This window comes from Ixodes scapularis, unplaced genomic scaffold (assembly GCF_016920785.2).
Source record: "Ixodes scapularis isolate PalLabHiFi unplaced genomic scaffold, ASM1692078v2 PGA_scaffold2__306_contigs__length_199485367, whole genome shotgun sequence".
NCBI lineage: Eukaryota > Metazoa > Arthropoda > Arachnida > Ixodida > Ixodidae > Ixodes > Ixodes scapularis.
In genome coordinates, this window is record NW_024609857.1 from 59,910,993 (window position 1) to 59,936,140 (window position 25,148).

Here is a 25,148-nt window from a genome sequence, read left to right on the forward strand (position 1 = left end):
CCGTGAACCCGAACCCGAACCGAACCGATAAAAATATCGGTTCGACACTCTGCTTTAGGCAGTGACAGGCTCGCCTGGCTCGGTTCATTGTTCGCCCACCTAACCTGTTTCTGCTCTTCTAACTTCAGTGATTCGAAACTTCCCTTCACAAATTCATTGTTGTCGGGCTCTGAAGCCTTGTCTCTTTAGTTTTGAGGATAAAAGTGTTAACAATTTCGACCCTCGGAATTGCGAGGTTGCAAATTTGGATTCCGAAGCAATCAGTGGCCTACCAACTTGCTTTTGAGTGGGGGGATGACCCCGCCTTCCATAAACCATGTAATGGCCACGTAGATGGGGTCTTTAATGTGCATCATACAGTAGTTATATGCGATTTTATGCCAGTTTGATGCTAACTCAATCTAAAATGGGCAGAGGTGGGGATTAAACTTGGGGGTCTCTTGGTTCTGCAGTGCAAATGCTTCGAACTGCGGTGGGTTCACATGCTTGGCCACTGAACCCCCCACCCCCTCTCCTCCTCCTCCCCCCCCCCCCCAAAAAAAAAAAAAAAAAAAGACAGAATCCACATATGAGAGCCGTTCTAAAATGTACAAGAGAGTTTTATTTACATGCATCACACCTCATGGCACTTTCAGTGTGACCAAGACCAAAGCCGGTCGTTGGAACTTGGCTCAGTCCCAGAACTTGATGGTGCCGTCCCAGCCGGCGGTGGCCACCTTGGATGTTTCATGGGGGTGCCAGAGGGCACCGATGCACACGGCGTCATGGGCCTTGAACTTGTTGTACAGCTTCGTGGTCTTCCAGTCCCAGATGTACAGCTTGCCGTCTGCATCTCCCGAGATCAGGTAGCTGCGACAAGTGTACCATAGCCACCTCAGTTTCTGCTTATGACGGAGCCGGCATGAAGAACGATTCCAGGTTGCCAACGCATCTGTTGGTCTTTTGAACTTAACTCCAGAAAGAATGAGCTAGCGGGAGTACAAACAGAGGAATGGAAAGCGGGACCATCGTTGTGCTATCGGAAATCAATAAAACACAAATGGCAAAGCATGCGGCTTTCGATACATGTTGCGCTTCTTAGACCCCGATAGAACCGCAGAATGGAGAATACTTTACGAAGGGGAATACATTCTACTTCCCTCATCTGCATTAGACAGTGCACCTAGAGAGCGCCAGATCCTCCCCCGATGGTTTGAAAACACCAGGCCCGAGAATGCATGCACATTGTGCTACTATAGACCAACACGCTGTTTTCAAACAAGTCTCCATTTACCCACACTAGGGGCCCTAATCTGGACACTTGGTGAAAAAGTCGACGAGAAATCCGGCGCTAAGGTCAAGTGCGGCGTTGGCCAATCACGGCCGCCAGATTTTTTTCGCCGATTTTTTTGCCAAATGTCCAGATTAGAGCCCCAGGTGTGGGCACTGCGCATGTGCAGAAACCAGATTCACGTGAAGTGAAACGTCTGCACCATGCCCACGTCGGCACCACAGCACCGGTGTGACGTCAGAGTTGCGTGTTTGTGTATAGTCGGACACAACAAGGCACATAGTTTGGGGCTAGTTGGTGGTGCATACTTGTTTGGTGGGAACAGCGCTAAAAGACGTAGGACCAGAACGGGAATACACAGACAGGGTGCTGACTTACAACTAAAGGTTGATTCCTGCACAAAAACAGAAGTAAACACAAAAAGGGGGAAAGGAAGAGAACACAATGAAGCAAACCGATAACATCCGGCATCAGCCACACTACATAGCCACACAAACCTGCCACACTTTTTAGTGAAATCTACTTCGTCACCTACAAGAAGCACAGAAGGAGTGCTCGTACACGAGTCCGCTCCATGAGTCACCATGAAATATGCTTCGTCTATCACTCTAACACAGTCTTGTTTTTGTGTCGAGACAAAATTTTAATGTCGTGAAATGACGGCGAGCAGCCACACCTACTACAATGAACAGCTAGGTTCCCCAAAGGCAAAGAACGCCTTTGGGGAACCTAGCACCAATTCAGTATCCCCACTAAATTTACCGGAAATTTGATGTCACGTGACCTCTGCAGTAATTCAGTTACCCCGCTAAATTTGGCGCGAAAATTGATGTCACGTGATCTGATGCTACGGCACCTAGACGAATTCAGGTCCCCCGCAAAACTTAGCGAAAATTGACGTCACGGGACTTAGTATGCACCAATTCCGTTTCCCTGCTAAGTTTGGTGGGAAAACACATCATGACCTTAAAATCAATTATTCATCAAAAACATATCAACGCTAAATCAATGCAACATCATTCCAATATCAGGTCACTGTATGACACATGATCGGCACAAAGCTAATCGATCGTCATCGTCGAATAAGAGGCACAGCTGCTGCTGTCTAAATGCATCAGGTCGTGTGATCGTCTAGCAATTTTTTTCGCTCTCTTTCCTTCCCCGTTTTTCTGTTTATTTCTGTTTTTCCACAGCAATAAACTTTCAGTTGTAAGTCAGCATTCTGCCTGTGTGTTTCCTGGTCCTTAGTCTTTTAGCGCCGTTCCCACCAAACTGGTTGGACACAAGTTTTGAATCCACAAGAAGCTCCTCCGGCACGATCACCATCACCAGCCAGTGTTCCTCCGAAATGCACAAAAAGTCCACTACCGTGGGAATCAGTGCATACTGCTCACCTGAAAAAGGACAAGACAGGCTGGACACAGAAAAAACACACCTTTATCCGAGCAGGCCCAGCAATCGAGTGCTACCCCCTACGCGCCCTGGGTCGTGCTAACGTCTCTCCCTTTCACGGGCCCACACAACACACAAATCACTTTGATGAGATAAAATCACTTCTAACCACTCTGGTTATACAGAATGTGTATGAAGGCACACTTCTAACAATCTATTAGCCAAATAAAACATTTTGTGCTGTTTTACGTTTCAGAAGCAGGAATACTCATTGGACAACACAAAACACCCAACTGCCGGGTTTTCCTTGATGGTGATAGACACCACTCCCAAATCAAAGCCGAAAACCCCGTGGGCTTTGGCGCATCCAACTGCATGAACTATGCCAAATCTGTCAGCGCCAAGGCCATTGCATTATTGCGAAGCGAGATGTATTTTCTCTAGTAAAGTATCATATTTATGCAGTTCTCAGCAGCACCCCCCCCTCCCCCCGTTATCCAGTTAGAACGGTAAAAAAAAAAAAAGAAAGACGTTTACAACACCCAGCAGCGCCGAATTAGAGCGCAGCTCTTGAACAGGGGGGAGGACGGGGACCAAGGGGAGGGTATACCCCTCCTCCCTTCTCCTCACCTTTTCATCCTCCCTACTCCTCCTCCTCCCCTCTTCCACCTCCTCCTCCCCTCCCCCTCATCCTCCTCCTTCCCTCCTCTTCCCCACGTGTTGCATCATGGGAAATAATGTCCCATAATGCACTGTGCAATTACGGCGACGGCGACGCCGCTCAAGCCAGAAACGGGCGCCTAAGAGCTGTGCTCTAAAAGAAGCTTGTATGCGAACGTAAGCACCCCTTTTCTGAGCACGATTAAAAATCCGAGCGCGGTGCGCCACCGTTCTTCAGCGGAAGAAAAGACAGTGATCGCCGAGCTGTTGGTAACATTGATAGCTGCAAATCAGTTTAAGTATCACTTGATTGATGGTGACACATGAATCGCGCGGACGCGAGCCCGTGAGCCGCACCGCTGCGCGAGCAGGCGAGTTTGCTTGTTCTTTTCTTCTCTAGGAGCGTCGGCGTCGGGGAGGCAGTTTTGTTTCGGCGGCTTTTAGTCAATCTTTCATCAGTCTTGCGTCAGCAGGAGTGCGAAGAGAACATCCTATATGTACAAGTTCAAGAGAACAGTGATCTCCTTTGCGGAGGGGAATGGAAATCACAGCGCTGCTAAGAATTTCGGCGTGGACAGGTCCAGTGTGATTCGATGGAGAAAGCAGCGGGAGCTGATTTTCAAGAACGCATTGTCATCAAGTTCTTCAAGAAGTGTTGTATAACTAACAGTCTTGACGGATCTGAGGACGACCTTTTGTGGGACACAAAGAGCAGCTGGAGCAGCAGCAGCTTGGACGGATGCCCTGAGGACTTGTCGTCGAGTGAAAGTGATCGAGTGAAGCATGCTGCATGGTGTGCTGTAAGATGTGCCAGCAAGTAGAGCGACAATCTCCCGTATTTGTTGTATCTTCCGTGCTCTATTTTACCTTTTATTTTACTTAAAAGAGAGTAATATTTCTTGCCGAAATTTCGTAACATTTAGTGCCCTTTGAATCTAAGCACCCCCCACTCTCGTGAAGCATCGCGAATAGGAAAAAAAAAAGGGGTGCTTAGAATTGAATAAATACGGTACTTCTGCTCACCCTCACAGCCCCCCTCTCCGCTTCACATTTTCTTTCAGTTGCTACAACCCTCTAGGTAGTGTAGCATGTATCGAAGGTCACATGCTCTTCTTATTCGTGTTTCATTCGTTCCCGACAGCAGATTGTTTATAAGATTTCTCAGTAAGCACGACCCTGAAAAATGATTGTTGGCAACATTGTCATGTTTTACATAACAGGGGAGAGTACATGTAGTTAGCTGTTAGAATATAGAAGCAGAATAGTACATTTTTGGAAGGAATACAACAAAACATGTTACAAAACTGTGAGAATGCAATAGTATCCACATTATTGACGTTTCCAGCAAAACATTTCGTGACTTCCTTTCACTGCTCCATGCAGATAAGTTTTCCATTAAATTCTTCATACAGTCATCAATAAACAACTGTATCTACTTTTGCAACTTCATGTTTCATCACAAAGCTGTACATCAAGTGGCCGAAGCATCAAGCTGTAAAGGTATATTTAAAAAATATCGCAACTGAAACATAAAGTTGTGGAAAGAGGTTGGAAAAAATTTGAGTTGGAGTCACCAAGAGTCTTTCACAATCAGTATTCGAATATATTATTTGATTGAAATAAATTTTTATTCGTATTATTATATAAAATATTATGGACAGCCTGACATAAAAGGCATGCGATCAGAAGTACAGTGAAACCCGTTTAAAACGAACACACATACGGCGAATTATTGTCAATATCAAACTCACGGAAAATTCAAATAAAAATGCAAGTAACAAGTATACTTTTTATAACGAACAACATATCGGCTATATCAAACTTTTCCCCCGCAAGAAGGCTTCCAAAAACACACAATCATCTTCTAGCCTGTCCCTACCCCAAAAAAAAAAAGTGGGAAAGAAAGAAAATTTTAAAAGCTTAAGTCGTGGACAAAATTGAGTGAAGAGAAGCGATTCAGAAGGGGACAATGCTAAAAAATATAAAAAAAACAAAAACATTTTTATCTCAAAACGGTTGCGAACGAAGAGAGCAACTCAAAAGGGGAGATAAACTAAAAAAACAAAAAACACATGCAAAAAAAAAAAGAAAAAAAAAAGAAAAAAAAAACCTTTTTAGCACGTTGTTACAAAGCAGAAGCAGAGATGAGAGAGAAAGAGAAGCTCTCACCTTACAAGGAACGCATCGTGGAAGTTCGTTGTAAATGGTTTTTGTTTAATCGAATTAGGTGCTTGCTATATCAAAGAGATCGTAGCGTTTCCTGCTGTTCATTATAAACGGGTTTGACTGTATGAGGGAAGTTGAGACCCTAGCATACTGGATTCCTCACACAAAGTGTGGGACCAAGTAAACTCTAATAAATGCATCGGCAGACAGTTGAATGTGAAAGCACAAAACACAAACAAACAAGAATAGACATATGGATACTTTGTAGGTGTGCATCTGTCTGTCTTATTCTTTTCATACTCACAACTGCTTTGGAGAACTGTGACTAGGTAGTGCTGTGACGAAGGTTTTGGTAACTACTTTCAACGTGTAGTTTTACCACCTTACATCTCTACTTTGGCCTCACAGACAGTGCATAATTACTTGTTGCACACAGAAACTGTTCCTTCTATTCAATTTCCTGAACCTTGTGTGACCAACTCACCTCATGTCTGGAGAGAAGTCCAGGCCACAGGCATAACCAGCCACCTAAAATGCACAAGATTATAAATAAACATCCTGCACCAGAAATACACTTTCCATAAATCAATTTCCCCCTTTGCCCACATGGTATATCGACGACGAGCAAAAACAAAAGGAAAGTCTAGCGCACAACAGAAGAGAAAGCCAACGGCAAGATAACCTTAAAATAAATGCTGCTTCACATATGGAACTATATTTGGCAAGCTCCTAGGTACTGTTGAGACCGGTTATAACGAAGTTAACGGGAATCAGAAATCACTTCGCTATGTCCACTATTTCGTTATGACCGATTTCGGTTATAACGAAGTGCGAAAGGGAATGGGTAATCGTGATCGCATCGCTGTAGCTGCTATTTCGTTATAACCGACATCGATATAACCGGTCTCATCAGTAAAAAACTGCAAGCCTTGTATAACTAGTGGTTTTTGGTATTTAATATAACAAGAAACCCAATAAAGATACAAAATATTACCTCGGTGAAATAGAACTGGCACTGGCGTCATCCACTAGTTGTGGCATTCCCTAAATTACTTTTTTAAGTAATTTGCTTTATATATGCAGGGATTTTCAGCGTGCTCCAAATAGCCAATTCACACGATGGACCGAATTGCGATTTTCGTCTGTGGACCATGTACAATGTGATCGTCACGTCACCGGTTCCTGCGATCCGTGCCTTGTCCGTGGACTGAAAAGGTTGAGTGTCTTTTTAATTGCGGACTTTTGGCGCAAGATTGACTTGAAAAGCATTTAGTCTGGCAAAGGTAGAAGGCTTTTTTTGTTTTCGGACGCTGAAAACAAAAGTAGTGCATTGTCTTTTGCGCGTTTGCTGGTTCATTTTGTCGCGCGATTCTTGGTTTCACGCGTTAGAGAAACGGCAGAAACTTTGCCTGGCTGACGCGACAGAGGTCCGGTACTCCTCCAGGACCGTCTCAAGAAGCTTCCGTCAAAACTCGTTTAGCACGCCGTAATAAGTCTTGCACGTCCAATCAGCTTCTCACCGAGAACTAAGACCCTTCTTGTGGCTGTGGAGTACTTAAGCACGAGCGTGGAGTGCGTGAAGGCATCTCAAAACGCTCCTCCGTGAGCCCAGAACTTTGTCGCTTCTACGCCAAAGCCACTGTCTTGCCTTGGGTTACTAAAGGTAATGGCACGAAGCTTATCACGGTGTTCTGTCTTGCCCTGTACGTAACAGCACCATACGATTCTTTATCGCGGTAGCAAACATAGATTGCTCTCTCGAACAATGGTGACACAGTGCAGTGTTGTAGTATGGCAAGACTGTGGCATGGCGAACAGGTTCGGTCCACCTTCGCTGGCGTCTGCTCGTCATCTCCCGTGTGTGGATGTGCTTGGGAGACTGACGAACCACGGACGTGTTGTCACATGATCAATCTGTCCGCAGATCAGTCTGTCGTGTGAATCGGCATTAAGATTCCAAGATTAAGGGACTCCCTAGGATTCAAGCACTGTACTTTTCTATTAGGCTCAGACAGAAGCTTGATGCGGCTAAGTGGTCAATATCTTAGTGAAATAAATGTCACATGCAAAGCAAAAAAAAAAAAAAAAAAAAAAAAAAAAAAAACAGTCATAATTAAAGAAAACAACAGATGCATCGATTCAAATTAGATTTATTTCATTTACATCAGACAAATTTGATTTAAAGGGCAACTCCGCTTCATTTTTGATATTTAGAAAACTATGTAGCCCTCTTCAGTATCATATAGGAAGACCCCGTGTCAAATATTACGATCTAATTCCGTCTATATATTTAATAAACTGGCCAGCAAACCATCAAGTGAGCGAAGTTGCCGAAATCTGCCAACTCTAGCGTGCGGCGTGAGGCGCAATCATCAGCGCAGTCAATGCCACGGAGTTGGAGCGGCCAACGTTGAGCCACTACAACAGAGGCGTGACTATGTCATTCTCATGTTTTGTTTGTTTTTACTTCTCAGAGCGAAATTGAACGATGACGTCATGAGTTTCTCCTCCCGGTGTTGGCTGAACGGCGTCCACGTGATCACCGTAACACTGATGCGCTATTGCGCTGCCCTGCGCGCTTATCGGTCTGTTTCTCCGCTCTCCTTCTCCTCTTTCGTCTTCTCCCCTTCCCCCTCTCCCCCGGGCCATCACCGTCCACGCCATGCAAAGCAACCTGCCCGCGTCAAAAAAAAAAAAAAAAAGACGTGTTTGCGTCGCGTGTTCTGTTTCTCGCTTCCTCCCGAACGTCACAAGACCACGTGGTTCGACGAGACGTGGCCATGACTCTGACGACCTGAGACCAATGTTGCCTGACGCAACCGAAGTTTCGGTTTCAGTATCTGCTGATGTTTAAATTAGGATTACACAAATAATATTCCACATTTCGCGAACCCAAAGACGTAGAGTTGTTTAGTAGTGCTTTGTGAATTTGAATCACATGGAAGCCTAAATTTTTCGGAATTGAGCGGAGTTGCCCTTTAAATCACTGTAGCTAGAAAAAAGTGATTCCTTATCACCAGATGAATTTTGAGCATGGCAGATTAATTTATCAATCTATCCGATCACTAAAATGAATGCAAAGGAAAGAATTACCACAAATTTGAACTCCAGCCCCATTAAACATTTTTATGGATGTAATCTGGTCTAATTTCCTTGCAATGCGACATTATTTTTCTTGCATTTGTTTCTTCCTTTTGCTGTCTGATCTTGCAATAGGACATTACGCAACCGACGGATGAAGTGGAAGGTGGAACGAAAGCTCGATCAACACATTCACTTGCCTAGAAGAGCACCGCTTTTTATTCACTTTCAACCTGCTATAACTATTTCATCAAATAGGATAGACAAATAGTGAAATATTTTGAAGATTATTTGTGTGGAAAAGGTTTGAGTTAAATTATCATTAGAAAACCGGGAAGGGTTTGATTTAAAGGGGTACTCCACCGATTTTTTGAGCTACCTCAACTAACTATATTTTCTGACTCCCCAGCCTTTAGCCTTTCCGGTATGCTATTCAGCATCGCAAAATTCATAATAGGTATTGTGAAATCGGCAAATGAAAATGGTGCAAAAACCAATATTCAAATATTCGCGCACTTTTCAGTGCCGTGACGTCAGTGGCAGGCAGGCTTGCCAGTCGAGCAAGTAGTCTAAAAGTAGAATATGCCAATCATTTGTTCCGTGCTGGAGCGCGGATATGGGAGCGAGCTTCCAAAGCACTCATTTGACACCAAGAAACTGCGTCAAATCCGTTGGGAACAACTTCTGTAGTCCAAAAAGTTAACCCCTGCCTTCCACTGACGTCACTTTGTTGTTGTTGCCAGTAGGGACTTTCAGCTTGAAAAACATAGTGAAGACCAAAACTGTAAATTCAATAACTTCGCGAAAAAACAATATTTTGACCTAATATTTGGGATACTACTTTAGCAATGTTTGTTGGTTAGTTTAGCAAAATTTCAAGCAAATCGGAGACAATGAAAAAACCGGTGGAGTACCCCTTTAAGTCACGACTTAACTCATATAGATTTTTATTCTCCCCCCTGGTCACATGTCATCGAGAGCAAACAGAAAACTTTCAGCCTTTCAACTCTGGTGATGAAAGGAACGCCAGCAAAGCGAAACTATGGTGGGACTACTTGTTGGACAATCTCAAGGACGACGCCTAGAGGACGACATCTAGGACTACCGAGGACGATGCCTAGGACGAACTCAGGGACGTCGTCTAGGACGGCCTCAAGGACGACATCTAGGACCTCAAGACGACTTCAAGGACGACCTGGAGGACAACCTCTCAGACGACCTCAAGGACTTCTGGGACGACCTCAAGGACGACTTCTAGGATGACCTCGAGGACGACTTCTAGGACGACGCCTAGAGAAATTCAGCCTTTCTACTCTGGTGAAAAACAGAGTGGAAAGGCTGGAAAGGTTGCTGACATCTATGAGCGACAGCAACAACCAGACAACCGGCAAGCCGGTTGTCTAGTTGCCGTTGTCGCTCATGAATGGCGGTAGCTGACCAGAGTTTTGTGTCTACATTTATTTGGTGACGGACACGAAACTGGGGAAACCAGTCCTTAACAGCTCTGCTGTGTAAAAAAAAAAGTGTTAACTCACCATGTGTCCTTCGAAGGTCTTTTTCCTGTTCAGCTTGAAGCGGTTCAGTGCCGAGAAGATCATGATCTTGTTGTCCATGGACTGGCATGCAAGCCACTTGCCTGCAGCCGCACAAGATTGTGCAAGGATTGGACAAATGAGATAATGCCTCGCCAAAGGAAACTTAAAATGCGCACACTGCTTGCACACAAAAAAACGTCGCACTCTAAAATTACATGCATCAGACCATGCTAACTTGGCCCTTCATTTGACACGTGGAAAAGGAACTAGTTATACTTGAAAGGGCATCTCATCTCAAAATGGGGGCATCCTCTCGGGAAAAACATTAAAATGCCCGCAGGGCGTGGCCAGTCCAGAGCATCTTATCGTCGCTCCGTAGTAATTAATGAGATTGCAGCGCTGGCCGATAAGAACACCGAGGCACGAATCGCAAAACAAGAAGCAAGAAGAACGTAACAAGCCAGATCCTGCGTTCCTAGGGCCATCGGTGACTAGCTCGTGAAGACACTGCACTTTCGACTTCGCACAAGAACAAAGTCACGAAAACAGGTACTTGCCATTGGGGGCAAGGGTGACGGCAGGCATGGAATGCATGGAGGGGTCGGCGATGTACTTCATGTCCACAGGAATGTCCCACTCCCAGACGCGCATGCTCTTGTCGTCCGAGGTGGAGACGAAGCGACGGTTGTCGTCCACAAAGGTGATAGTGTTCACGGCTCCCAGGTGGCGGTCATACTCTTGCACAATCTCCTTGCTTCTTATGTCCCACTGTGGACAAAGCGTGGATGGGAGTAAGCATCGTGCAAGCATGGCACCGTGAAGGCAGGGGCTGGTAAATTTAGCTGATGTAACATTCAAATGTGAAAAACAAGGAACTGGTCAATTAGGCAATGTGCGACCTCCCTAATCATTCTGCACATACCTTCTGTTAATGGCTAAACCAAGTGGGCAGTTTGTTTGCTGGAGAAGTTTTTTACGACCAGAGCTATGAGGCCTCAGGAGCCAAAAAGTACTAAAAGACTTCATCTTCACAGCTCAATATTTTGCGAACTTTGGGGAGTGTGGGTTTCGTGAACCTTTCGCAGGCATAAAATTTTGTATTTTCGTGTGATGTGCAACGTATCGTTTGCCACAAGTTGATATATTTGCGAGAAAAATTTTTGACAATATTTTTAAAGTCAGAAATTTTGCAAAAATGAAGTCGTGTACTGTTTGAGGTCTTTCAAACTTCGGCAAGCATTCTTACATCAGCTCAAAGAAATCGTGGGCACACTCGATCGTTTCGAATGTTCCGCAGGACTTACGCAGACAATCTTCTTGTCCGAGGTTCCGGCCACAAACAGGTTTTGCTTGTCGTTGTCGGGGTTGAACTTGACGCAGTAGGCCACCTTCCGGTTAGTAAACCTCGATACGCATTCGCCTGTAAGTGCATGAGTTATACGGTGAGCTGAGCACGATGAGTGTGAAAAGTGCCTCCATTAAAAATGAGTGTGACAGCAAACAACCCAAAATCGAAAAAACTAAATGTCAAACTTTGCACGTAGCTGTTAGTCTGCTATTTCACACAGGAAAACGGACAAGAGGAGGCAAAAGGTGACACACATATGCGTACGTGTGGCAAGGAACAAATATAAGTTCTAATACAGTCTAAGCTCATTACAACAGACCTGGTTATTACAGATTTTTGGATATAACATACCGATTTGTGAAGTTTGGTTGATTTTTCTCTACATACCATTGACTCAAGTTTAAATCTGCATACAACATACTCCATTTAAAACAGACCGAAATCTTGGCTAAAATCAAGGTCTGTTATAACGAGCTTAGACTGTAATTTGCAGCAGAGATTGACAACCTTTGGGCCTGGCACACGAGAAGGCGTCACCCAACCTGGCGCAGCTAAACGCCGATACATTACATTGATGGCAATGACCAGTAATTGTTGCTGTCACCACCAGCTTCAACTCAATTGGGTCTGACTTAAAGAGACACTGAACCTAGGAAAACATGTTTGTTTTTGTTTTTTTTTCTACCTGGTTTGGACAGACATGTCTAAAAAGTAATGTTCGTCAAAAAAAAAAAACACTTTTTTTTGCCAAATATTTATGCTACAATATGAATTTTTTGATTTGCAGGAGAAACTGAAGCTCACAATTGAAATTCACATTGTGAAAAGCAAATTTTCTGTGTCAGCAATTGGCAGTATCAGTTCCCATTTCACGTTGGTGGTAGCAGATGCTCCAGTGTTTTATCGCTATTTTTTTTTATCACGTTTTGCTGTCGCATCCTTAAAGGTAGCCCACCCCACGTTTTCCACCATTTATCACTTCATTTTGGGTGGGCGTCCCTAAGGGAAAGGGATTTTATGGTAGAGTACCTGTCTCTGTGTCCCACAGCTTGACGTATCGGTCGTAGCCGGCTGACAGGAACCGCTCGCCCTTGTTGTCGAAGGCAATGTCCCGCACGGCCTGCCGATGGCCGCTGTATGTCCGGATGCATCTCCGCTCGTTGTAGACTTCCCACAACTGCAAGGGATTGCGACAAAATGTTTTGGCGGCAGCCAAAGGCATGAAAGGCTGACGAGAGGCTAAACGGGTAAGAAAACAAAAATGAAGGAAGTTAGATTGTTCTTGGAAATCTTTGTAGGTCCTTAACTTACGTTTCAAGTTTTGCACCGATGTCAGCTCACAAACTAAGAAAATGTTTTCATCACTTTGTAAAACACAAACATTTTACACCATCTCTAACCTGATAACGCTCAGAGTCCTTGACAATACCAGCCTGCACACAGCATCAGCAATGATAAACAACTCTGAGGTGACAGAGGAGGTGGGAGAAGGATAGTAACGGTTACAACTCATTTCATGAGTTCAAAAAATATTAAAATTACTCTTCTGATTACTACCTAATAAACATAATCAAATGATTCACTCAAAAAAGTAAAAGGTTACAAGTCATTTGATTACCATATTTTGTAGGCATCTACTTAGATTACGAACTATACCAATATTTAAAGGGTGACATTTTATGTGGTGCAGATTATCTACAGGTGCGAACTATACAAGTGCAGAAAGTAGTCCGAAAAATACGGCACTTGTAACGAGCACGATGCAAGTCAGTGAAAAAGTATTAATGGGACGGACCTTGACTTTGCAGTCCATGGAGCAAGAGAGGAGCAGGTGGGCGGAGCGGGGGAACCAGCGGATGGCCGAGAGGCCCTTGGAGTGGCCCGACCAGGTGTGGATCAGCTTCTTCGGTAGGAAGCACTTCTCGGGGGGCTCGCTCGACCGCAGGTTCACCCCGACGTCCTGGGGCACGTGCAGGAACGAACGGCCCTGGTAGTCGTACGGGTCCTTGACTGCGACGTGAGAAGACAAAAATACAGGGGCTTTATGTTGTAAAAAAAAGGGAGGCCACGAGCAACGCCCCAAGGACTCAAAGGCGCTATGTAGCTGCCCGCCATGGCAGCAGTGAGAAACGCGGCGCGGCTACCTCCCCCCCTCCCCCCGCTTCTCCCCAATCTTTGGACGTCGCTCGAAAAAAACCACGCAGAGGGAGCTTTTTTTGAAGCCTAAAACAATGTCTCCAGCCACTGTTCTTCTTTACCAGCTAATGGTGTTGACTACTCACAGCAGGTGAGAGCGTCAGCAAAGGAATGCACAGTAAGGAGGTCCCGAAGAGAGAAGACGGGAAAAAGACAGGGAAAATGACGACAAGGAGTCCTTGCCGGCACCTTTATAAAGATCATGCTCCGGCCCTCCTTCCTAACCGATCAATACATTTAATATGCGTTACAACCGAATTCGTCCACCTCCAAAACTGAAGCAGTTGGAGAACACAACAGATTCCTCGGGGGAAAAGACCAACCAGGGTGTGAACGTTACATCTTGCAGGTTAGAGGCTAAAACGGAACCCCTAGATTACCGAGGCAGTCACGATCGATCCAAACAAAGCAGCGTTGCTTGGAGTCAACTTGAGTGGAAGCACAACGCACTTCCGTTGTCCGTATGCCATGGGTTCTCCCATGGCAATCTGGGGAACTCGGTCTCATACCAAGTTCCCCAGATTAGCTGAGCTCCCAAACTTTCTCGGCCGGCGATCTAAAATCAAATTTGGGGGTTTTACGTGCCAAACCAATGACGGGCATCTGGCACGCCCCAGCGGAGGACTGAGGATTAATTTCGACCACCTGGGGATCTTTTGACGTGCAACCGAAAGCTCGGTTACGCGGCGCCTTCTCCGCAATAAGCCTCCGTCAGATTGCGGGCACCTCGGCCACGATTCGAACCCACCACATGGGGATTCGTAGGCCGGCGCTCTCGCCTCGGCCGTCGATCTGAGTCATCAATTGTTGCACTGCTTCACTGGACGAACGCAGACTGAGAGGGGATCCTCGACCAACGATAGAGAGAGAGAGAGGCATTCTCAGAGATTGCAAAGTTTGGACGATCCTTGGTCTATGGAATTATGAATGGCATTGCTGCAAAAGTGGCCTGTTGACATAATGAAGCTTACTCTCGCTCTCCCAGAAAAGACCTCAGGAGCTGTGCAATTTCCCTGTACACGAAATGCGCGGGCGCAGGTTGGAATGGGCCCGACTCTGATAAACACTGTGGCACCTAGCACGAGATATTGTGGGAGTGGCAGTGTAAGGGACACAAACCACATACGCTCGCCTTTCAGATCTGGTTCTCAGATGCTTCCCTTGCTTTTCTAGTAATCCTTCTTGCCAATTCTTCCTGCAAACTTCCCTACATTGCATCCAAGCCAGGTCTGTTGGAGTCGAAGTAAGTCCAAATTTGCGAGGGCTGAGTGTACTACTAGCAATGCCCATCCACTGAATCAAAATATTTGGGGGTAGGGCAAGTCACCAGTATGCCTACTTATAGTCTTTCTTATTACCTTTTGGACTGCTAGCATACCAAATGCCTTTCCCAAGAAAAAAAAAAAAAAACTTTCTTTGAAACAAGCAAGATATTATATGAAATTCTTCATAGCACATAACACTCATGCCTAGCCAAACAAACATGTTGATTCAGAGGTCTTTTACTGTGTGACACAGTTGCTACTGGCTAGGATGGTCGAGAATCAGTCACCAAGTGCTCGTCACATTTGCAGTTTGTCTTGCTCCTGTCACCGGTTATCCAAATATCACTTCAAATCATTGTGTCAAAACATCAGAAATAGAAAAGCATCGTCACTTGTAAATAAAATTGTTTGTGTGTCTTTCTCGTCTAAGGCAGACCCCATATTTAAGCCATTTCATTGGCGACAATGTATTTAGAACAACCAAATGACCTGGGGTGGGAGGGGGGGGGGGGGGGGGTTGAAGTGTTGAAGTGGTTGGGATGTCCATGAGTCAGGGTGCGGAGAGGGGGAGGGGGGGTCAAAATGCCTGTGCAATTCAGTATATTATTTATAGGGTCGGTTGGACTTCAAGGGGAGACGGCTGAAGCCCCATAAACCTCCCCCCTGGCTACGCCACTGAGAACAAACAACATTGATGATGGTGCCATCTATTAAAGAAAACATGAAGCAAGCACTGAAACCAAGAAAACCAAAATCCAAGTCAGACTAATGGTCAGGTTCGATGGTTTGGGAGTAGCAGCACAAATCAAGCTCGTGACTATAGTAGTAGGCAAGAGGTTACACAGTGCATCCGGGACATAGTAAGCCTCATGAGAAAATTTGGTCATGCCTTCATGTGGAGAGACCATTCTGCTGAGGAATACTCACTGTGAAGGACAGTCTTCTCCTCCATGGGTTTCTCTTCTGCACGCCTACCCCGTTTGTTTCGCTTGGACATGATCTCGTCCAACTCCTCCTGTTCCTCCTGCAAATTAAGCGACGAGACGTCTTGCATGTTTGCTCAGAGAATTCCCGATTTCAAGAATACATTGAATAAGCCTCACAAATTAAGCAATGCAGTATTTTCCATGTCTTAATTTTCTAGCCTAGTCTTTTTGCAACCTGACTAGCACGCAAATATAACAATGTTATTTTTACAGTCACACTTTAAAAGTGTGCCAATCTATTTCTGTTTAGAAACTACAATAATATCCCAATTCAATACTCAACCCTAATGAATAATAATTTGTGGAAAAAGAGGGAAGCAATATTTTAGAATGCTGCAGAGCTGCATTCCAAAACATTGCTTCCTGAAAGACATTTGACCTAAATTGAGGTGATAAACTATACTTTTTTTTTTAAACTGCAGATCCAAGTCCGATTTTTAGATGCACAAACCTACATCCTATGATAGATTTTTTTCAAATTCACACAAAAATGAAAAATAGTGGATACAAAAGAGGCAGTACCAATACAGGGCCAAGCAGTGTACATACTGCAACAGATTGTACTTGCTCAATTCTCCTGTATTATTACGTACATGACATCACAGGCAATGAAAAGACATTTGCAGCAATGCCAATTAACAATCAGTTTCTACCTTCTGGTGGGACCATATGTTCAGACATAACCGATGGCCCTTCAAATTGAACTATTCCAATGCACCAATGGCTGCCTAGACATATAATTGCACTGATTCTCACAGAGCATCTGTCCTTAAAATTGGTCCATAGAGTCAGTCCATAGTTTTGGCACACGGTTGCGACACACAGTTGCAGCACGAATTGCCAGAATTGCCGGACAGCTGTGTGTGACAAGTTCGGTAACCTTACGTCTGTGGGCTTGAGGTTGCGTTTCTCATCCTGGAAGGGCGCCCAGGGACCGGAGAAGCCCTCGATGTCGGCGGGGTCATTGTTCTTTACTTTTTTTCTCTTGTCGCCAGCCCTGGATTTCGTCTTCTCAAAGACAGTGGCCGCATTGCTCGAAGACGCAGAGTCGGACGAACCAATCATTCGGTGGCCCTCATCCATCGAGCCATCAGCAGTAGGGTCTAGGGCATAACCTGCGCAAAGATCACATTCAGTGAAGGGGGTAGTGCAACAATTTTAATGTTGAAAGAATTTGCAGTTTGTATTTTTTATATTGTTTATCTGGGCACAAGCGACAAACTATGCGCCACCTGGCCCAAAAAACGGCTATTCTGCTGATTAATCGCAAAGGAAAAAACAAATTATTGGCCATCTGCAGACGTGTGTGGCGGTTACGGGAACCATGGTGACATGTCTCTGGGGGACGTGCGAAGTGAACAAAACCTTGCGTTGCGGTGACGTCAATGACCTCAACACCAATTCAGTTTCCCCGCCGCCAAATTCAGCGGGGAAAATGATGCCACATGACTTTGTGTCATGTCACCGATGAACAAATCCAGCTTCTCCACTAGATTTAGCAGGAAAATTGACGTCACGTGACCTCAACACCAGTTCAATCTCCGGCTAAATTTAGCGGGGCAGTTATGCCGACGGCGACGGCGACGGCGCGAAATGCGGAAATGGGAGCCTAACAGTTGCACTCTAAAAAGAATAAGGGAATGACATGCATATAATGATTGACGTTTTCTTCATCGCTTCAATGCAGTCTTCATCATCGTATGGGAAAAAAACACACTTCGACCATTCGCTCTGTGCTCTGGACTCGTGATAAAAGGCTGCACATAGCACCGACAACCAACACCAATTTCAAGCACTTGCGTGCTGCACATGCTTCAAGTTGGATGGCATTGGTTGTTGCTATCTGTCCCTTAAGTGAGACTATACTCCCTTTCACACTTAATGTGCAACGTTGTCAATGTGCTGGTGCGAGCGCGTGACTTCACCTGAGGTCTCATTCGCTCGAGAGTATGCGGTAATGAGCCGCAAGATGAAGCCACGTACTCGAGCCAGCAGCTTTGACAGTGTCGTACTGGTTGTGTACTAAATGTAAAACCGAGTATAAAGACTTGCATTATTGTCCCATAAGCGGCCATTATGACGGCCTTGCTGCTGAGAGCGGCCATATGCGCAACATACATTGTGCACTATTACTTTTGTTTTTCTGGTCAAAAACAAGCAGGAATGACCCCCATCATAGTGCGATGACATCAAGTACAGGGCTTACAGTCCGTACATGGCCGAATTTCTGGAACATTACGTGAAATAGAATTTGCGAGAAAATATCAAAATTGGGGATTACAGCCTTTTGTTAAGAAAACCAGAAATTTATAATTTTGTGAATGTAACCTATGCGGAGAACAAGTCGTCTGCTTCTTGCGCAGGCATTGCGGTAACGTCAGAACGACGCCGAGCCCCAATTGAAAAGATAGTGGTTAGACCTCCATACCCAGATGCCTTTAGATCTACCCACTACTTCTTTCAATCCGCCAATAACAGCTCGGCATTCTGAATTCATCGCACCTTTGTGCAAGAAGCAGACAAACTTGTGCTCCGCATAAGATTCAATGCCAAAAAGAAAAGTGTAGTGCCATAGAATAACAACTATACGCTTCCAAAAGTCTAATTACACTACTGCATATTTATATTTTACGAGTCCCATCTAACATATTCCCGGAGAACATTCCCAGCATTTTTAAGCATGTGCCGCGGCAATGATGTCTAAGAAAGCTGTATATGAACAAGAGAAAATGCACATACATGTGGCAGGGCCAACAGTAAGCTGATCTCTGGAACACAAGGAGCACGACATGCCAAAAAATAAAGTACCGCGTTTCATGCAGATTCATGTGCCTCTGAAACAGCGATTCTCTAACCGTGGTCTGCGGAACCCCCAAGGGTCCTCGAGAGTGTTCAGCGTGGTTTGTGTATATTAGAGGACTCTGAAATGGCAAACTCAATCTGTCTTTTCACGGGAGGAGCAGTCACAATCTTCAGTGTGCATGACAAGATCGATGCAATTATCAAGAACCCCCATGTTTGAAGCAGCCAGATGGAAAACAAGGTTTTAGACTCCTTTCCCCAGTTGAATAGTTTTGAAGAGTCCTCCGAAGTGGAGCTGCCAAGAAAGTTGAGGACCATGATTCAAGAGCAACTGCAGTCCCTGAGAGCAAGAACGAGAGAATACTTTCGCAATCTCCGTGCCGACACAGGCTGGATAATTAATTAATTTCAAGAAAAAGCCACTAGAAGACGACACGCTGCTTGAGCTGTTCTGCAGTACATCTTTGCAACAAGTGTTCTCCCAATGCACCCTACCAATTTGTGAGGGCGAGTGCTTTCGTAATGCCCTCACATGTCCGAGAAAACACCAAGACTTGCTGCCATTTTTAACGACCTTCCTGTTTAAAGCCAGGTTTTCTGCACTAGTTCACATCAAATCAAAGTCACAAAACAGGATGATGTTGAGTCAGACTTACGACTTAGATATTTTTCCAATGAGCTTGATATCAGCAGCCTTGTTTAAACATACAAAGATACTTTTCACACAGACCGTGTACTGCGAGTGCCAGTTCATTTCAAGAACCAATAACGTAATTTGAGCAGCTGCAAATATAGTACCGTTTTCTGGTCCTTATTCCCGTGCCCTTTTATGTGTGCTTTCTCATTATCAATACTGTACTCAGTGAAGGTCTCTGAATGTCCTCTGAGCCGGTTAGGGTGTCTGCAACGGACAAAAGATTTAGAACCGCTGCTCTAGAACACTTCTGATTCGATACATTCTGTATTTGGAGCATTTGCGAGACAGATAGAAAATGTGGAATGACAAAGTGGTGTGATGCCGTGTGAAAAAACATTGGAGTGGTGCAGTCGTTGCCACACCTTTCAGGTTATGAGGAAACAACCAGGAGCTTGAATCCCGGCTACCACAATATTGCTTTTCGATTACATGGTAATCTTTATTTCCATTTGATCAGTATGGTTCGGTCATACGCCCAAAGAAAAAAAGCTTTGTGTGCCAGTGGCTCCCTTCTGGTAAGCTGCTGCAAAGTGGCAGCTGCTAAACATCCTCGATTGAACAATTTATAGATTTAAAAAAAATAATTTCTAAGCAACTGTAGATTGCTATAGAAGCAAATGCCCAGTGGTGTCCCATTCTGGGGAGGCAGAAAAAGGTTTTCTTCCTCGATAATTTTGTTTGTGACTATGCCGGTGGAGTTTCTTGTAGCACATCATACTATAATATGCTAAAAGGAAATCCATTGCCAGATTATAAGGATATCAGAACACTAGAGCTCCTGGCATCGCTATGATTAGAATATAGCTAGAAATATCAGGAGGAACTCCAGAGTTCAACAATGGCGTGCAAGGCACGAGCACGATCGCAGAGCTTAGAAGATATCTTTCTGATACGAGTTCTTGCATGCAACACAAGACTCAAGGAAAACAACATAAAAATGTGGCTTAATAAAATATCTAAAAAATGCTATGGTTACAATGGGATTCAGGGGGAAGGAAAACAATTAAAAGCTTGTTACAAAATAAAAGAGCACTTTGAAATTTATTTATTTATTTACATATACTGCAGGCCCCACATGGGCGCAAGCAGGACTGTTTAGTTGTTAACTGTTTAGAGCAAATTATAAATTACATTCTCTATACAATTTTGTATTGTTTGCATCGCTATGTTAATAAAGGTTCTACATGATTACAAACACACTTGCTAGCACTTTTGGTTTTGTAGCACTTCTGCACATATCTTGTCTTTTATATTTGTGTACAGAATCAGAAAGACAACAACATATGGTTCTGCTCCCAGTAAGAATTCAAATAAAAAAGAAAAATCGAGTCCTTCATTCATAACAAAGGCTGTTTATCTAAGATAGCACAAAAGACACTTCTGCGGTGACCCTGAGTTACAGTGAATTACAGTGCGAAACTCGGGAGGAGCTGAGCCGTGTCACACGGCTGCCGAGATGTACAGATGTGAACGAGGAATGCTGGTGTCATGCGCAAACATTAATGCTCGTGAACGGACGTGCATCGCTGCCCTGGTGGTTGAACTACTGCCTTGTTCAAGATGGCGCCCGTGAGACCGCAGCCTTAAAAGCACAGGGATGCCTCTTTGTTGCAACATCAGTGAATGCTGCAGATTTAGCAGCAAACAGGTGCTAGTGTTATTCCGCTCGGAACCAGTCAGATAGCTATGAAGAGAAGCAGCTGTAGGTACCAGTGTATTATACAACACTCCCGGTATTAGTACAAAGAAAAGAACTGCAGGGGACAAGATAAGCTACAATGGGTAAAAAAGATGTTTAGGAGGACTCAATAGGAAGTTCTTTGATTTGGCTCATTTGCCTGGGGCTATCAAGAATCAACTCGCCCCCCCCCCTTCCTTTCCACCCAATCTCAACTGCAGGTAGGCCTTTAAAAGGATCTCTTATTATAATAGTAGCTTATAAAATAACTTAGTATGTGCATTATTTGAAATATGTAGACTATTTCTCGAAGGTAATGAAGGAACTAGGTCTTCTACATTTGTACACTATGTGGCACTCTTGGCACAAACATGACATTGGCATTTTTTCATACTTTACTTTAATCAAACTTTACCACTGATCAAATTTTACAGTTGAAGTTAGTGCTCCAGAGCAGTACTTTCCACCATACTAGCAGTTATGATGGCAACTTTTTGATTTTATGAGAAAAAAAAAAAATAACAGTGATCGTTTGTTTATATTGGCAGTGTCACACTAGGCACACATCTGGATTTTAGAAAGTGGAAGGCCTCTTACCGAAACTGCTGAACGTGAGCCTCTGAGACTCAAAATGGAAATCGTTGACATGTGCCGGCTCCACATAACCAGCTAGGGTGTTTTTGAAGGCCTTTTGCTGCTGTGTTTTGAAGGGGTTCTCTGGCCCCACCTATACGAAATAGTGCACGCAAGTTAGTTGCCTTGAAGACATCACTGTGTGGGGTAAAGTTTGAATAACTGACAAGAGCAAATGATAACTGATAGAAGCAACAATGCCTCTTCAACACTGCAATAGACAAACAAAAAAAAACTCCTTAAACATCAAGGAATGCAACTTAGAGTAGGGTTTCTCGGGGGATAACACAAACACATAGACCTCAGTTTCGAAATTTTTTTTTTAATATATATATACCCCTTTAGAGTAAAGCTATATGCACGAAGTTGTGCTCTTCGACCGGAAATGGCTATATGCACGACGCAAAACTTGGTGCGTCTTGTACAAAACAAATGGTCAAAACACGCTTCTGAAGCGGTGGCGTAGCTTAGTGAAAAGTTGTCTGCTTCATACACAGTGAACCCAAATTCCATCCACAGAGTGGGCTTACTTTTTTTTTTTTTCCTCAAACCTTTTTTTGTGTTCATTCGGTGATATTTACGACATTTCTTTTTTTACAATTATCACTGAAAAAAAAAAAAAAAAATGTTTCCCACAAAACTTTGCTGAATTAAATGGTGTGGGACTCCCTTTAGGCCCACTTCAGCCGAGGCAATTTCTCCCAGCAACTTGATGTCGCAACACCAGCAACACGGGCCGTCCCCGTTCACACGCAGCAACCGATTGCGGCTATTCGCTATCATCATTACATTTTATTTTTCTTGTACTACTTAGACGTACAGTTACGTGCTATAAAAGTGTTTTTATACATTTAAATGGCGTTGACAATACTAACTCATTTTTGTGAAACGGTTTATTTAAAAAAAAAAACTAAAAAAAACTGGTCAATTATAAATTAGAATCAATACTTTAGTTGTCAACAGTGATTTTCCTACCCACCCCCTAGAGGGAGGTGTACACCCCCCTTAGTTCGCCTGAGGGCGCCACCTAAAACAGAAAAGAAATTGCCTCCGTGTGCTTAGCCCCCCCCCCCCCCCCCCCCCCCCAAACACATTCCCAAATTTTAATTCCTGGGGAAACCCCTGGTTGTCATCATCACCGGCACAGTATCACGTGAAAATATTGCGTCCCTGATTGGCCTGCTGCCGCTTCTAACGTCTTCAAATTGCTCCGAGTTGCTCGATTGTTTCAAGCCGGACCCGATCTCAGCAATTTGTGTTGATCTAGGGAAAGCTAGGGAACAAACCGTCAGCAACCCCAAATTTCTGAGAAAGTTTCCCCGTCAGAAGCGAACCTTATGGAGGTACAATGGGGGACAGCGGCACTTGGGATGTGGGCTGGAGGTGCAATGAGGGAGTGTTTGGGGGGGGCCAAGTGGGTTAATAGTTTTCTAATGAGCAGCCGCAGACTGCCGCCGCGAAGCAGCGTGATCGCAGGCAGGTGGGTGGGTTAACGCGCTTCCTTGTGATCCAGTCACTGCACGAAAAAGGTAACCCAAATGGCATGAGCTCTCTACGTCATGCATATAGCCATTTCTGGTCAAGGTGCACGACAATGTGCGTATAGACGTTTTTTGTTTCATGTCGTCCTCAGTCACGTGGGTTCCGTACCTGGTATGCGGGACGAAAAAATAATATAGCATTTCAACCTGGAATATGCGAGAAAATATAGGTGAGGCAAAACGAGAATTTGAGACAATCACAATTTTTCATAAACACCTTCCAGTGGCGTGGAGAGATCAAAATTATGTTTTACCGCATACCACAAGTGACGACATTGAAGATGGCTGCGCCCTTGTGGAAAAGGTGTATCTTTACTCTATTGCAGAGCAGTATATGTAGAGAGTTTGGCCATTCGTTGAGAACTATAGGAAACAAATGAGGAGGCGCCATTGGCCGAAAGCGTGCTGGGTGCGTTTCAATGCGTCTTCACTAATTCGAATGTGGCCAACCAGAAGCCGGAAATAATACCCTAGTGGTGGTCACGAGAAACAAACTTAATAAGTGCGTCGGAGTAACTCTCGGTGACTGAAAATATGGTGCACATGACGTTTCCATCATGGTCATCTAAAATCTTGGTGGAAGAGTGAGACTTGCAGAACATTGACATAATCCGTACGCCAGGCACCGAGGGCCGGGAATCTGCTGCCTGCGTGGTCACACTCTGTCCGAGCAAAACACAGTTTGAGTAACACATTCGTTTCTTACACCTTTCTGCATGATCATAATCGCAACATCATGTGCACCCTATTTTCAACCATGAAGGGTTACTACATTTAACTCTTATGCGCTTATTAAAACCATATACCTATGATTAAAACTGTTTCTCGCTACCACTGCTAGGGGATTCTTTTCAGCTTCCGGTTGGCCAAGAAAGCATGTCAAACCCTTTTTCTGTGTCTGGTGCACGCCCTGGCTCTGCTCGCGCCTCCCATTGACCAAACGCTCTCATACACGGCTCTGCTCTAATGTTTAACCTCTATCTTAACATTACTATGTTTGTAAGAAAAAAAAAAAAATGCTTTGCATTTTTTTTTGGTACTCGAAAACTTTGGCTACAAGATAACCTTTTACATTACTGTGACACCATCAAGAGTGATTATCAGCCTGATGGTGACATTGCACAGATATCAGTGAAAAGAATACAACTCACGACTGGAGCGAAGAGGTTTTCAAACTTCGGATTGTACATGAGCTCTTTGCTGTTCGGGTCCACTGGCTTGACACCGCAGACAGATTCCTACAGAGAGACAACACAAATCACAAAGGGACCCGCATCGGGCGCTAACAGACGTGGGTATCCTGTTTGGGTCCATATCACAAGAGCGAATGACATTTTAGCGAACGGCGACATTTGAGCGAATGGTCGTTTTAGCGAATAACGGGGGCGCGCGTTAACCCATCCGTCGCGCTGCGCTTTACGCCGCTTCGCGGCGACAGTCTGCGGCAACTCATTACAAAAATATGAACTCATTTGGCCCACCCGAAAACGCCGCTTCGCGGCGTCCGACTATTCGCTAAAGTGTCGTTCGATGAAACGTGGGCGTTCGCTAAAACGTCATTCGATCAAGTGAGTGCCTCCCATCCTGTTTAGTTGACAATCCGTCTTGCGACCTCACAACGACAGCACGTTGGCTTTCGTCAAGCGCTGTTCTCATCCTTACCTTAATAGCAACATCTGGCGCCGCGTTAAGCTGGTATTTCTTGTGAAGGGATATGATCGACGATGATTTTGGAAGAAGAAATTTGTCTGGTTTTTCAACCGAAACATCGTTCTTCGCAGAATCATCGTCGTCGCTGCTAGCGTACTCGCAAAGCGACAGTATTGCCGCCATTTTAACTCTCAGTCCTCAAGGTACGCAGCAAATAAAAATACTCTATTTTTCGTTAGCACTCTAAT

The 25,148-nt window shown here is 44.5% G+C and overlaps 1 protein-coding gene across 1 annotated transcript; it reads right to left on the minus strand.

The window, feature by feature from the left end:
• Window positions 1-581: 581 nt before the first annotated feature.
• Window positions 582-25,087, minus strand: LOC8030750 (pre-mRNA-processing factor 17). The gene is made up of 12 exons (XM_029987486.3): window positions 24,913-25,087; window positions 24,402-24,488; window positions 21,674-21,803; window positions 16,785-17,014; window positions 15,841-15,937; window positions 13,248-13,462; window positions 12,482-12,629; window positions 11,409-11,524; window positions 10,662-10,872; window positions 10,105-10,205; window positions 5,973-6,016; window positions 582-849 (listed from the first exon to the last, which is right to left on the minus strand). Exons 1-12 carry the CDS (start codon window positions 25,081-25,083, stop codon window positions 672-674), a joined length of 1,728 nt encoding a protein of 575 aa, XP_029843346.1. The 5' UTR covers window positions 25,084-25,087; the 3' UTR covers window positions 582-671.
• Window positions 25,088-25,148: the final 61 nt, after the last annotated feature.

Excerpts from the sequence above, each read along its gene's own strand:
- LOC8030750 (XM_029987486.3), bottom strand. The coding sequence starts at position 25,083 with ATGGCGGCAATACTGTCGCTTTGCGAGTACGCTAGCAGCGACGACGAT. Across the intron at positions 24,489-24,912 it reads CGCCAGATGTTGCTATTAAG|GAATCTGTCTGCGGTGTCAA; the intron begins GTAAGGATGAGA and ends GTCTCTCTGTAG. Across the intron at positions 15,938-16,784 it reads GCAACCTCAAGCCCACAGAC|GAGGAACAGGAGGAGTTGGA; the intron begins GTAAGGTTACCG and ends CTTAATTTGCAG.